We start from the raw sequence: 14,694 nt of genomic DNA, 5'->3' as shown, positions 1-14,694 counted from the left end.
CAAAGCACCAGATAAAAGCAAGGTGTAAATGAGACTGTAAGCCAACCATTTTATTTAGCGACAGGAGCTTTGACTGGCATTCAGAGAGCTTTAACAAAGCCTGTCCAAAGCCTTGGTTTTAAGCAAGTGTAAACTAGCCCTGAACAGCCATCACCACAGTCAGAGGAGTCCCTAGTAGAATGGCTGGCTGTGGTGATGACTGTTTGACACCTTGGCCGGTGACCCATTCTGTGGTTCCAGGTTGGTGGAGTCCTGCCCTTTCTACAGCTCCCAGACAAGGCATGGTACTTTTTCATTGCACTCCATTGTTTTTTTTCCCAGGGAAGGATGTTATATTCCCATTTATGTTGTATGGTATATAGGTATATAGGATATCCACCAACTATGTTGTATGGTTGGTGGCATTCCTATTACTTACAGTTGCATTCGGCAGCATGGGTTATGGGAGAGGTAAGTACTTATGTTCTCATTTCCAGGGAAAGATTGTTTTGACAATTCTATTTTAATGACCGAGTCGCTTTTAGTAGGCCACTCCAGTACAGCTCTGGCCGCAAGAGCCCAGAAATATATGCAATAATATATTCTACTATAATATACAGCGGAAAAAAAAAGAAAAGGTAGTTTTGGGACTTTTTAAGCGCATACACATACAGAAAGAGAAATACGTATAGAAAAATATAAATTTTATTCAATTAAAAAATCCATAAATAATCAATATTTGATCAGTAACAGATACCACTCTAAGTGTTAATTATTATCTCTACATGTTTCGCCTGTTAAGGCTTCCTCTGGAGATTCTTTTTGCAATGAACACTGTAGGTGTAGACTGACCACTACAATAAAAAAAAGATTATTGCTTATCGTAAATCAAAATCTTTAAAAGATCAATTGGTACATAGTCATATTCAACCTAAAACTAAATTTAGACGTAAGGGGACCTATGCCTGTGGAAGATGTGATAACACTTCCCAATGGTCAAGTCTATAATCCTAATTTTTTCGCAGACTGCAAAACAATCGGTGTGGTTTACTACATGAAATGCATTTGTAATGCCTTCTATGTGAGTAAAACCAAAAGGCCCTTCTTTTATAGAATAAGAGATTGTGTAAAGTTATTGCATAAGAAGAAGATGGAAATTCTGATTAGTAGGCATATGGGGCTATACCGTGCCTTTGATGGCTCAAAAATTCAGTTTTTTGCCCTTGGACATGTACCAGATTGTGAAAGGGGTGGAGACATAGATAGGATACTCCTTCACCGGGAATCGAAATGGATACACAATTTATCAGCTACCATGCACCTAGGCTTGAATGAGTCTTTAAGTTTCAAGCCTTTTCTGTAGTAATTGTGCCATTGGTTTAGAAATGTAATATTTCTATCTAATATCTACTTTCAAATGTATTATTTATTTATTTGTAGCAAATTTTGTTAAAAGTGTATGCGCTTACCAATTGATCTTTTAAAGATTTTGATTTACTATAAGTAATAATCTTTTTTATTGTAGTGATCAGTCTACACCTACAGTGTTCATTGCAAAAAAAGAGTCTCCTGAGGAAGCCTTAACAGGCGAAACATGTAGAGATAATAATTAACACTTACAGTGGTATCTGTTAGTGATCAATTATTGATTATTTATGTATTTTTTAATTGAATTAAATTTGTGCGCTTAAAAAGTCCCAAAAACGTCCTTTTCTGCACTTTAAGAGGGATGTGGCGCTTTCAAATTGGGTTTTTTCTCTAGACTTGCTCTATAATTACATTTCTCCTTTGTGTATAATATACTGCGGTGTGACAGGAGTAATTATGTCCTTGTCCCATAGCCTCACATACATTGCAATGCGATGTCTACACCGCAGTGTTTGGAGGCACGGGTAATGGGAGAGACAAGAACAGTCAGCAAAAAAAGTGAGAACATATGGCTGATTTGAAACCTTCTAAAAGTAGCAGTGGAGACGGAGAACTGACCTCTAGGACCCCGCTGGCTCTGCTCTTCCCATGCTCCCGCAGGAACAGGGTCAAACACCCGCAGCTGGCTGAGGTTGTGTACGCGGGTTAGGAAGGCTTGCTCCTCCCGTTGAGTGTGGGCAAAGAGGACTTCTTTAGTCAGCCCCAGCGGTCGCAGTGGAGGTGGTGGGGCTGCTGGGCACGAGGACTCCTCCAAAGGCACCATTTCAGCTGTGGGTAGAAAACACAAGAACGGAAGGCATTAGTTCATAACATCAGAACGAAGAATTCTTTGTTTTTATTTTTTATTGGCGGTCGCTTGTACATATGAGAAGGGCAGGTAAGGTAGACAACACACTTATTCCATTTATAAAATGTAAACGTGCATTCCAATCAAGCAAGGCAGGCCTGCGTTTGACCTGCATGGGTAGGAAACAGCTGAAGTCCGAGTATCTGAGAATTGTCATCCAGGGGTTTGTCAGAGCTACGGCCCTTCTAGGTATTGGTCCAGGCTGGACCAATGTGACAATGTATAAAATATCCATACCTGGAATTTCCCACTGACCTACCTACTGTACTTTGACCTATAGTAATTCTATTTAGGGGTTCCCTGGGGCTGTCAAGTTATGTCAAGGGTTCCTCCATGTTAAAAAGCTTGAGAGGTTTGGTTGGACTTGATGGACTTGTGTCTTTTTTTCAACCTCACCTACTATGTAACTATGAGAAAGGCTACTTCAATCATTTCTTAGTCTAGGGTGGAAGGAGCTGCTACCTAATAAGACCTTTTTTTTTTAAATCTTTTTTCCTGCTCTTGTCATCTGGGCCTGTCAGACTTTTAGGTATGCTTTAACCGCTTGCCGACCACGCACACAGATATACGTCGGCAAAATGGCAGAGGCAGGCAAATGAGTGTACAGGTACCTCCATTTAAATTTGCCGCCTATCGGGCACACGCGCGCCGCAGGAGCATGCCCGCGGGTCCCGGGAACTCGATGTTTGCCGACGGCCCACGATTGTGGCGAGGAGAGGTATAACAGGGAGATGATGCCTATGTAAACAAGGCATTCCCCCGTTCTGCCTAGTGTCATGACAGAGATCTACTGCTCCCTGTCATCGGGAGCAGTAATCGCTGTCATGTCAGTTGTAGCCCCCCCCCCCCCCCCCAACCCCACAGTTAGAATCACTCCCTAGGACACACTTAACCCCTTGATCGCCTCCTAGTGTTTATCCCCCTTCCCTGCCAAAAAAAAAAAAAACATAGAGGTGATCAAATACCACCAAAAGAAATCTCTATTTGTGGGGGAAAAAATACGTAAATTTTGTTTGGGTACAGCGTGGCACGACCGCGCAATTGTCAGCTAAAGTGACGCAGTGCCGAATCGCAAAAAATGTTCTGGCCAGGAAGGGGGTAAAATCTTCCGGGGCTGAAGTGGTTAATAATAATTGGGATCGTATCCTGGCAAGCTAATGTAATTATGCCTGATCCTGCTTCTTCTTTTAATTGGAATTAGGTCCCTGGATCACTACTGGTATGTTGGATATGTGGGTTGGACCGGACACATCATTAATAAGGTTAGCATACCTTATTATAGACCCCTATCCAACTTTGAGTCATTAAACACTTGCCCTCTAGAAGATTTACCCCCCTTCAAGTCCAGGCCATTTATTTGCGATACGGCACGGTGTTACTTTAACTGACAATTGTGCGGTCATGCAACACTGTACTCAAATAAAAATGTTATTTTTTTCCCACAAATGGAGCTTTCTTTTGGTGGTATTTGATTACCACTGGGTTTTTTCATTTTTGCACTATAAACAAAAAAAAAAACAACAATTTTGACAAAAAACAAAACAAAAACATTTTTTTACTTTCTGACAATACATCCCAATTGGTAAAAAAAAATCCCAATAAGCGTATATTGATTGATTTGCACAAAAGTTACAGGGGTTGATTTACTAACGGCACATAGACTGTGCCCTTTGCAAAGTGAAGTTGCCCTCTGCAAGTGCAGTTGCTCCAGAGCTTAGTAAAATTAGGTAAGGCTTCACTTTGCAAAAAATACCCAATCACGTGCAAGAAAAAAAAAAAGAAGCATTTTTGCTTGCACGTGATTTGATGATGGAAGTCAGCCGACTTTCTGCTCATTTACTAAGCTCTGGAGCAACTGCACTTTGCAAAAGTGCAGTCTTTTTCCCTTTAGTAAATCAACCCCATAGTGTCTACAAACTATGGGATATACTTATGGATTCTTTATTATTTTTTTTTATACTAGTAATGGTAGCGACTTATAGCAAGACTGCGATATTGCGCAGACATTCTGACGCTGACACTTTGTGGGAACCAGTGACACTAATACAGTGATCAGTGCTAAAGATATGCACTGTCACTGTACTAGTGACACTGGCTGGGAAGGGGTTAAACATCTAGGGCTATCAAAGGGTTAAATGCGAGCCTAACCAGTGCTTGTGTGTTATGTGTGCTGTTTTTACTAAAGGATGTGATGGATTTTATTCCCCGCTTTGCAGGAACATAAACTTCATCACAGAGCTCTGCATTGAACAGAGCATTGAACAGATCTCTGCTCTGTGTCTCTCCTCGATGATCAGTGGGTGGCAGCGGACATTCATTGGCCGGCACCCGCTGATTGGCTTCTGCTGTGACTAATCACAACAGAAGCAGTGCACCCCCTACGAGGAAGTGCAGAATCGCATATATAGGTATTTGTGTGTGTGTGTATATATATATATATATATATATATATATATATATATATATATATATATACACACATACACACACACACATGTGATTCTGCACAGAACGGCTGCCCTGTAGCAGTAAATCTATACATTTATACCTAGGTGATTGAGAATCTGGTTCTCCAGGGCTCTGATGATCCTGTTTAGAGGTTTACAATTGAGGAAAGTTTAGTTCCCGTTTTTTCTTTCTGCCTGGATTAACCCCTTGGTGGAGATTTTATATCTATGTGTATATATATATATATGTATATATATAATCTTAGGTTATATCTTACCCAGAGTCTACTGCCATTTTAATTACTATTTCATTTTTATATTATTAGAAGGAGTGTCCCACTGTTCGTTGCTTGTCTGGCCACCTTTTGCTCTGATGCCTGCCCCAGGGGGAACTGTACAGGCCTGTTGCACGCATACAAGAAAGGTGCTTTTATATTAGGAATATACAGCATAACTTATCATGTATGTATTTATACTATATGACTGCACTATATTATACATATTTCTTTAGGGCCGGTTCACACTGCGGCGCGAGGCGAGGCGACACGGCTCGCCTCGCCTCGCTCCCGCAAGTTGTCCCCATTGAGTACAATGGAACCGTTCTGAGAGGAGCGACTCGAGTCGCTCCGACTCAGAAAAAAGGTTCCTGTACTACTTCGGGGCGACTTCGGGGGCGACTTGCATTGACTTCTATGCAGAAGTCCTCTGCAAGTCGCCGCTGACCCCCCCTGCAAGTCGCGGCGAGGAAGTCGGAGACGCCTCGCCGCGGCTCGCAGTGTGAACCGGCCCTTCCTTTCACACGCATTCGATTGCTGCTGAATTCTCAAGTGTCCTGAGAAAGCATAACAGAGAAACACGTTGACTCATGAGGACTTACGACCACGACTAATATGCATATATCTACCAATTAGGTGATTATATTCATTTATAATTTATGTAGTGGTCAGCAAGTCCAAACATGTTATGGTGTAATTACGCTACATGTTTGTTTTTATGGCTTCTTTAGCCTGATGTAAATTTTAAGCTTTTGTAATAAAGTTTCAATTTTATCAAATTTATGGCTCCATTCACACCTGAGCGTAACGATTTACTGGCGTATTTCGTGCCTATTTTTTTAAAACTTTTTAAAAGAGTTTTAGAAGTGTATTGCAAGCGTTTTACAGCTTCAGGCGTTAGCCAATAGAAAGCACTAGGGCAGTGATGGCAGACCCTGGCACCCCCAGATGTTTTGGAACTACATTTCCCATGATGCTCCACTGCACTGCAGAGTGCATGAGCATCATGGGAAATGTAGTACCAAAACATCTGGGGTACCAAGGTTCACCATCACTGCACTAGGGGGAGGAGATGGAAAGGAAATTAGAGGTGGAGAGCTGCTATCTGATCGTTTTTCTGCTCAAGTCAGGCGTTTCTATTGTCTAGGGCAGTGATGGCGAACCTTGGCACCCCGATGTTTTGGAACTACATTTCCCATGATGCAGTGTAGGGTAGCATCATGGGAAATGTAGTTTCAAAACATCTGGGGTGCCAAGGTTCGCCATCACTGGTCTATAGCAACCATTTTCAACCTTTTCAACACAGAGGAAACCTTGAAATAGTTCTCCGGTCTCGGGGAACCCCTGCTAAAAATTAAAAATCTACAACTTATGATACATTAGTGTGATGGTCAGTGGGAGGAATGGTCCTTACACTTGTGGTCATTGGGAAGAATTACCTCCTTACAGATAGCTAAAAAGATCAATGGTGTGAGTGGGAACTTATCTGAGAGGCAGAAATTGCCCAATGCTGAAGGAACCCCTAGCGACCTATGGAGGAACCCTGGTTGAGAATCACTGGTCTATAGGGCTAAAAATGGTAATCTGCCCAAAAAAGAAGTTCATGTACTTTTTTTGAGCTTCAAGCATTTTGTTTCAGGCGACAGAATGCTCAGATGTAAACAGGGTCCATTGAAATGAATGGAATTTTGCTTGTTGGGCATTTTGGGGCTTCAGAGCTGAGCGTTTTGCAAGCTGAAAATCGCTCAGGTGTGAACAGGGGCCTATGAGTTTCCCTTTCACTGCCAGTAAAGTTCACAGAATGTTTCTTCAGGGGTCTTCAGACTACGGCCCTCCAGTTGTTCAGGAACTACAATTCCCATCATGCCTGTGAATGTCAGAGTTTTACAAGGCCTCATGGGATGTGTAGTTTTGCAACAGCTGGAGAGCCGTAGTTTGAGGATCCCTGACTTAGACTTTCAGCTTTGGTTTCTTTTAGTTTTGTTTAGTCTTCTGAAATAATTAAGCGTCACACCTTATCTGCCCTGTTGCAAAATGACAGACCCCAGCATTACCACACAAAAAAAAAAAAGATACAAGCTTTTCAGCACAAGACGTAGAATTTTTTTGCACACAAGTCCGTTGCTCAGCACTGGTCCACCAGTCCCTTCCACCCCGAATCCTCAGCAGTAGACTGGCCCCTAAGCAAATTACCCGAGTCTGGCGGTTTTTTGTCTCCCACATGGACAATTGTGCTGCTGAAGCTTCCTTGGCTAGTGATGGACACCACGCTCTCTGCCTTTCTGGGGGGTAGAGGAGGCAGAGGAGCCAGAGGTGAGGAGCCCACTGCTGCTGGTGTGGGTGGAGGAGGCAGATCCTGCCGCTGTGGTGGGCCAGCCGAGGGATCTGCGAAGAAATGCAAACAGCAGAATACGACTTTAACATTTCTACCCCTCAATCTTGGCTACATGCACCAGCGTCTGTCCCCAGTCTCACCTTCTTTATCGCTCTCCCCGGTCCTCTGTTTCTCCTCCTCTGAGGTGGAGGTGGACGAGGCGTACGATGAGGAGACACATTTTCTCTTCAGTGTGCTGGGGAGGTTGCAGCTCTCCAGGTATCTGTAAAAGGAGATGGAATATAAGCAAAGGAGAAATAGACACAAGGCCACATTTCACTGAATGGGTCTCATTTATTGCGCTGAAGTCCAGTTTAAATTGATCCTGCCAACCAGCAAAGGAGGCATGAGAGCACTACAGAGAGGACAATATTTCCCAGTGCACAGGTGGCTTCCTGTTCCCTTCTTACCTGATGATGCTGTCCAGGCAGTTGATCTGCTGGTAGGAATAGTTGGAGGTCTCTTTCCGTGTCAGCTCTTCAGGGATTCGAGGAGCTGCCGTGTCAGGAAGAGTGTTGTCTATGCTGGCTGGAGGGACCGTGCGAGCCGGACCGAGAGCTGGGTGGAGAAAAGTCACATCAAATTAACCTCTTGCTTACCGGGCACTTAAAGGAGGGGGGCTCCTGCCCCAGAACAATTTTTAGCTTTCAGCGGCTGTCGCACTTTGAATGACAATTGCACAGTCATGCTACACTTTACCCAAATTACATTTTTAACATTTTTTTCACAAAAATGGAGCTTTCTTTTGGTGGTATTTAACCACTTGAGGTCCACGCTATAGCTGAATGACGGCCACAGCGCGGACCTGAATTTCCGGGAGGCCGTCATAGGACATCCTCCCCTTTGCGCACTCCCCCTACGGCACGCGCTGGGATCGCGAGTCACCGAGACTCGGGTGATCACCGATCCGAGTAAGGGGCCAGTCCCGGCCACTTACCACGTGATCAGCTGTCAGCCAATGACAGCTGATCACAAGTGTAAACAAAAGTTTGGTAATCAGCTTTTTTTTCTCCTCACGCTGACAGCATGAGGAGAACAAAAAGGCGATCACTGGCTTATGCTCAAGGGACATCAGTATCGAAGAGGAAGGAGGCACATCTGCCTCCTCCTCTGTGCCTGCAAGTGCCACCTGCCATTGCCCACAGTGCTCACCACTGCCACCTATCAATGCCCATGAGTGCCACCTATCAATGCCCATAAGTGCCACCTATCAATGCCCATAAGTGCCACCTATCAATGCCCACCAGTGGTGCCAATCAGTGCCGCATCGGTGCCACCTAGCAGTGCTGCCTTTCAATTTAACCTATCAGTGCCCATCACTGCCACCCATCAGTGCCCATCACTGCCAGCTATCATTGCCACCTATTAGTGCCACTTCTCAGTGCCCACCAATGCCACCTATCAATGACCTTTAGTGCCACCCATCAGTGCCACCTATCAGTGCCCACCAGTGCTGCCCCATTGGTGCCCATCAGTGTAGCCCATCGGTGCCCATAAGTTCAGCCTCATCAGCGTACATCAATGAGGCATAAAAATTACCTGTTTGCTAAATTTTATAACAAAATAAAATTTTTTATTTTTATTTTGTCTTTTTAAAAAAAATAAACAAAAGAAAGCACTATTTGTGGGAAAAAAAATGATAACAATTTTGTTTGGGTACAGTGTTGTATGACCGCGCAATTGTCATTGAAAGTGCATCAGCGCTGAAAGCTGAAAATTGGTCTCGACAGGAGGGGGGTCTAAGTGCCCAGTAAGCAAGTGGTTAATCACCTCTTAGTTTTTTATTTTTTTGCTAAACAAACCAAAAAAAAGACAAAAACTTCTGAAAGAATTTTGCATACAGGTAATTTTTCCCCTTCATTGATATTCGCTGATAAGGCTGCACTGATGGTCACTGATAAGACGCCACTATTGGGCAATGATGGGTGGCACTGATGGGCACTGATAGGTGGTATTGATAGGCAGCACTGGTGATGAGGCACTTTGGTGACTTTTATAGGTGGCACTGTGGGCACTGATAGCTGGCGCTGGTGGGCACTGGTAGGTGGCACAGAAGAGGCTCTGCAGAGGTTCTCCACGATCGGGACTGATGTCCCTCTCACAGCTGCCGGTGATCGCCTTTTTTTTCCCTAAAAAATAAAATAGCCGATTACCGGTTCTGTTTACATCACATGATCAGCTGTCATTGGCTGACAGCTGATCACGTGGTAAGGGGTAGGGATCGACCCCTTACTACGATCTGTGATCAGCCGAGTCTCATAGACTCGCTGATGACATGACAGAGCGTGCCCCGCGTGCCCTGTAGGGGGCGCGCAGGCCACTCGAGGATGGGAGGATGTCCATGGACATCCTCCCGGCAAATTAAGTCCGCGATGCAGCCGTCTTTCAGGTATAGCGTGGATGGGAAATGGTTAAAGAGTAACTCCACTTTTGTTGAGAAAAAAACATTCCCCCCTGGGAGATCTATGTACATTAGAACGATTTTAACAAACTGTATTGCAGATTCCTTTTGTTATTCTGAAGAAATCCCTGTGTGTTTGTCTGTGTCCATTTGGTAAGTGAATCTAATGGGAGTGGATTTCATAGTTATCAATCATCTGCAGGGCACTAATGAGGAAAGCTGCTGGGCCTGCATCCCTTTAGAGGTTATTTTCTTATTGGGAGTATTTCAGCAAAAATGACATTTTTGTTGCAGGGGATGCCGGAAATCTGACTTGTATCTTAGTGCAGACTTCTGGGAAAAAAATTAGTGAGTCAATCACACAAGCAGGAAATTATGTTTCTGGGAAGTGGTCAGTATACATTCTGTGTACAGAACGCCTCCAGGTTGCCATATTGCATTTTACAGAAAATTGTAGATTGAAAAGGAAAGGTCATTTTTAATAACATTCAATTACAATATGACTTGTATCATAATTGTATACACCATATTATTTTTTATTTATTTGCTATTTTTTTCTATTGCCCTATGACCCAGTTCTGACGCTCACATGCCCATTGTAGGTGCTTTTAGCTCTGGACAAAGGTCAACCTGGGCTCCCTGACTGGTCTGTGGCTATGCAGCCCCATACACAGCAAACTGCAATGCTCTGTGTGTTCTGACATCTTTCTATCAGAACCAGCCTTAACTTTTTCAATAATACAGCTACAGCAGCTCTTCTATTGGATCAGACTACATAGGCCAGCCTTCCCTCCCCACATGCATCAATGAACCTTGGTCTCCCATGACCCTTTCACCAGTTCACTCTTTTTTCTTCCATGGACCACTTTTGGTCGGTCCTGACCACTGCAGACCAGGACCTTCCCACAAGATCTGCAGTATTAGAGTCATTTTGACCATGTCATCTAGCCATTGCAATTTGACCCTTGTCAAACTTACTCAAATACTTACACTTAGACCCCTTTCACACTGAGGCAGTTTTCAGGCGTTTTAGCGATAGAAATAACGCCTGAAAACTGCCTCCCATTCATTGCAATGAGTGCTTTCACACCCCGGGCGGTGCGCTTGCAGGATGTTAGAAAAAGTCCTGCAAGTAGCAGCTTTGGGGTGGCTTGGGAGCACTGTATACAGCGCTCCCAAAATGCCCCTGCCCCTGCTCCCAAAATGCCCCTGCCCCTGCTCCCAAAATGCCCCTGCCCCCTGCTCCTGCTCCCAAAATGCCCCTGCTCATTCCAATGAATGGGCAGCGCTTCCGAAGCACCTAAAATGCGACTTGGAAGCACCGCAACACAGGAGTTTTTAACCACTTTTTTTAGGTTAAAAGCGCCCTGAGAGGTTATTCACTTCACCTCCCAGTGCTCATAATGTTATGGCTGATCGGTGTATATCCTGTTTCTTTGTGTCGATAACAGGTCCTAAGATGCAACAGCGGCTTAAAATCTACACACATTTGGAGGCCTAAAGGGTGTGTTTGTGTGCGCCTAAACTTATGCTTCAAGATTAGCGCAAAACTGCAAGAGATGTCTGAAAACAATAAGTTCTGGGGGACTTACCTTGAAAATATCCTCGATGAGGTGGTCGTATGGCCCTGGAGCCCAGGAAGGTCTGCTGGCCCCCGCTCTTCTGGCAAAGCTCCTGAAAAAACACATAGTGAGGAATGAGGGGGATTCAAGACAAAAACTTCTCATTTGCTCCAGAAACATAATATCTTCAATCTTGGCGCTGACGACAGTCAGTTATGAGTAGAATATACTAACCATCCTAACACCGTTTTAAAAAGGAACCTATATCGGTTTGGGGTCTATTTCAGTATTACTTATTGATTTTTTTCACTTTTAGAGCAGTTACACTTTATTTATTTTTTAACCCCCTCTCTATCACAGACCCCCAGTTGTTTTTGATTCGTTTTATAACCAGAACGTGGTTGCGTGATCTCCGAGTTAAGAGTGCAAACCTTCTATTACATTAGGCCCTGGTTCGCACTTGTCATTTTGCTAAAAACGCCTGAATAAAGCCTGAATAAATGAAAACTCATGTACCCACCACATCTAAGGAGGGGTAAATTGTAATATATTACATATGTTTTGGGGTTTAAATACACTTTAAGTTTTAGTACAAAAGTGTAAACACACAGTAGTGATATTTTGTGCCATTTATACTATATGGTCAAAAGATTGTGGACACCAGCCCATCACATCTATATGAGCTTGATGGCCAGCCAACTCCAACACCATGGGCATTAGTTGGCTCCACTTTGTGGCTATAGCCACCTCTACGTTTCTGGGAAGGCTTGCCACAAGATTTTTGAGTGTGAATGTGGGGATTTGTGCCCATTCGGCCAAAAGAACATTGGTGAGGTCAGGTACTGATATTGGATGATAAGACCTGGCTGAGTATTGGTTTTCCAATTCATCCCAAAAGTGTGCAGTAGGGTTGAGGTCAGGGCTCTGTGTAGGTCACTTAAGTTCCTCCACACCAAACTCATTAAACCATGTCTTTATGGAGCTGACTTTGTACACAGGGGATGCCCATGCTGGAACAGTAAAGGACCTTCTCCAAACTGTTCCTACAAGGTTGGAGGCACACACTGATACTGGATGAGAAGGTCTTGCTCATAATGGGCATTCAGTAGGGTTGAGGTCAAGACTCTGTGCAGGACACTCAAGTTCCTCCACACCAAACTCATCAAACCATGTCTTTATGGAGCTGACTTTGTACACAGGGGATGCCCATGCTGGAACAGTAAAAGACCTTCTCCAAACTGTTCCTACAAGGTTGGAGGCACACACTGATACTGGATGAGAAGATCTTGCTCATAATGGGCATTTAGTAGGGTTGAGGTCAAGACTCTGTGCAGGACACTCAAGTTCCTCCACACCAAACTCATCAAACCATGTCTTTATGGAGCTGACTTTGTACACAGGGGATGCCCATGCTGGAACAGTAAAGGACCTTCTCCAAACTGTTCCTACAAGGTTGGAGGCACACACTGATACTGGATGAGAAGATCTTGCTCATAATGGGCATTCAGTAGGGTTGAGGTGAAGACTCTGCAGTTGGAAGCACACACTGATATTAGATGAGAAGATCTGGCTGATATTGGGTATTCAGTAGGGTTGAGGTCAAGACTCTGCAGTTGGAAGCACACACTGATATTAGATGAGAAGATCTGGCTCATATTGGGCATTCAGTAAGGTTGAGGTCAAGACTCTGTGCAGTTGGAAGCACACACTGATATTGGATGAGAAGATCTGGCTCATAATGGGCATTCAGTAGGGTTGAGGTCAAGACTCTGTGCAGGACACTCAAGTTCTTCCACACCAAACTCATCAAACCATGACTTTACAGAGCCGGTTTGGTGGACAGGGGAACAGTCATGCTGGAACAGTAAAGGACCTTCCCCAACCTTATGACAATTATCTAAAATGTCTTTGCATGCTGTAGCATTAACAGTACCCTTCACTGAAAACACCTAAACTTAATAATCTGAAGGAGTCTCCACATAGTTTTGACCATATAGCTAAAGTTTTTAATCTCTTGGAAAGAACTAAATGAAATAAAACTAAAGACATGCAATACTCATCTGTAAAATTATCCCTAGCAAGCTCAGACAGATCTGCGTCTAGCCGGAATAAAGCCAACCCCCCTCATACACTGTATTATTATTCATTAAGATCTGACCATCTCAGCGTTAACTTATTCATCATCACACGTACAGGTTTCGGCTCTCTTCCCTCCTCGATGACCATGGCATTGCTGTCACTGGATGAAGCATTGCAGTGATAAGGTTCTTGAGATGTGTTGCTGCCGCCACTACCATTCCCACCACCAGGGGACGTGCTATGTACAGGCTGTAAAGTACAATGTCCACAGCTGTAACACTACAACAACCGTAATATAATGACAAAGTTAAGTCTTAACTTCCCTAAAGCAGACTAATGCAGCTGGATGAAAACATATACAGTATTTTTAAGGTTTTCAGCCAAGGCGATCTATTGCAACTGCTGCAAGACATTGCATGTTAACAGATCTCGTGCAGCAGTTTACAGAGATTTGCAGCTCCTCCACTGCACTCAATTCAATACCTAAAGGCAGCCAATTAGGTTTAGGCAGCTGCACCAAGGAGGTTGATGCCTATGGACAAATGGCAGCTGTTTCAAAAGCCAATCTAAATATTTCAATAAATAACACAAAGAGCACAAAATAATGTGCAAACACATAAAAAACAAAAAAACAAAAAAAAAACACACAACACAACAAGAGGTGACTAAAAAAAGGGAAGGAGGGGAAAAGGAAATACAGGAAAAAGGGAAAGGCAGTTGGAAAGGGAGAGAAATAATAGACAACGAAAGGAAGAATAAAAAAAAGGAAAGAAGAGGAGAACAGAAGAAAGGGGAAAAGAGAAGAGGAAAGGAATGGGAGGGGAAGACAGGAAAGAACTGATAAGAGTGGAAAGGAGAGGAGAGGAAATTGAAGAGAAGAAAAGGAGATGAAAGAAATAAGAGTAAATGAGAGAAGGAAGAGAAGGGAGAAAAAAAGAGAGAAGAGGGAAAAGGAGAGAATGACACAGGAAGATAAGAAAAGGATGGAGAAGAGCGGAAAAGAGAGGAAATTAGGGGAGAAGAAATGAGAGTAAAAGAGAAGGAAAGGCAGTAGGAAAAGAAGAGATAGGAAAGGAAATGAAAAGAAAAAAGTAAGGGAAAAAAAGGCCTAAAAGTTCTGTGAAATTGCTCCATTATATATGCTTCGCCTACATGGGGTTCGCTGTTTTTGCTTTTCTGTATTATTTTCAAATAAAATTGTTGTACCGGGAAAAAGAAAGGAAAGAAGAGGAGAGGAGGGGAAAGGGGAAGAGAGAAGAGAAGAACGGAGGGAATGGGAGGGGAGGACAGGAAAGACCAGAG

General features: G+C 43.5%; 1 protein-coding gene across 4 annotated transcripts in view; it reads right to left on the bottom strand.

The window, feature by feature from the left end:
• PER1 (period circadian regulator 1) overlaps positions 1-14,694 on the bottom strand; it is a 93,354-nt gene that overhangs the window by 11,364 nt on the left and 67,296 nt on the right. For 3 of the 4 annotated variants that reach the window (XM_077470608.1, XM_077470610.1, XM_077470609.1), the window contains exons 13-18: positions 13,507-13,641; positions 11,344-11,425; positions 7,761-7,908; positions 7,452-7,573; positions 7,170-7,361; positions 1,966-2,175 (exon numbers count right to left, since the gene is read on the bottom strand). In XM_077470608.1, the coding sequence (XP_077326734.1) occupies positions 1,966-2,175; positions 7,170-7,361; positions 7,452-7,573; positions 7,761-7,908; positions 11,344-11,425; positions 13,507-13,641 (889 nt within the window). The remainder of the gene's footprint in view (positions 1-1,965; positions 2,176-7,169; positions 7,362-7,451; positions 7,574-7,760; positions 7,909-11,343; positions 11,426-13,506; positions 13,642-14,694) is intronic. The other variant, XM_077470611.1, reaches the window with a different exon arrangement.

This window comes from Lithobates pipiens, unplaced genomic scaffold (genome assembly GCF_037356315.1).
Source record: "Lithobates pipiens isolate NorthernLeopardFrog02 unplaced genomic scaffold, aLitPip1_a1.2 Scaffold_8, whole genome shotgun sequence".
Classification (NCBI taxonomy): Eukaryota; Metazoa; Chordata; class Amphibia; order Anura; family Ranidae; genus Lithobates; species Lithobates pipiens.
Note: the sequence above shows the minus strand (reverse complement) of the source record. Positions and strands in the feature narration are given on the sequence as shown.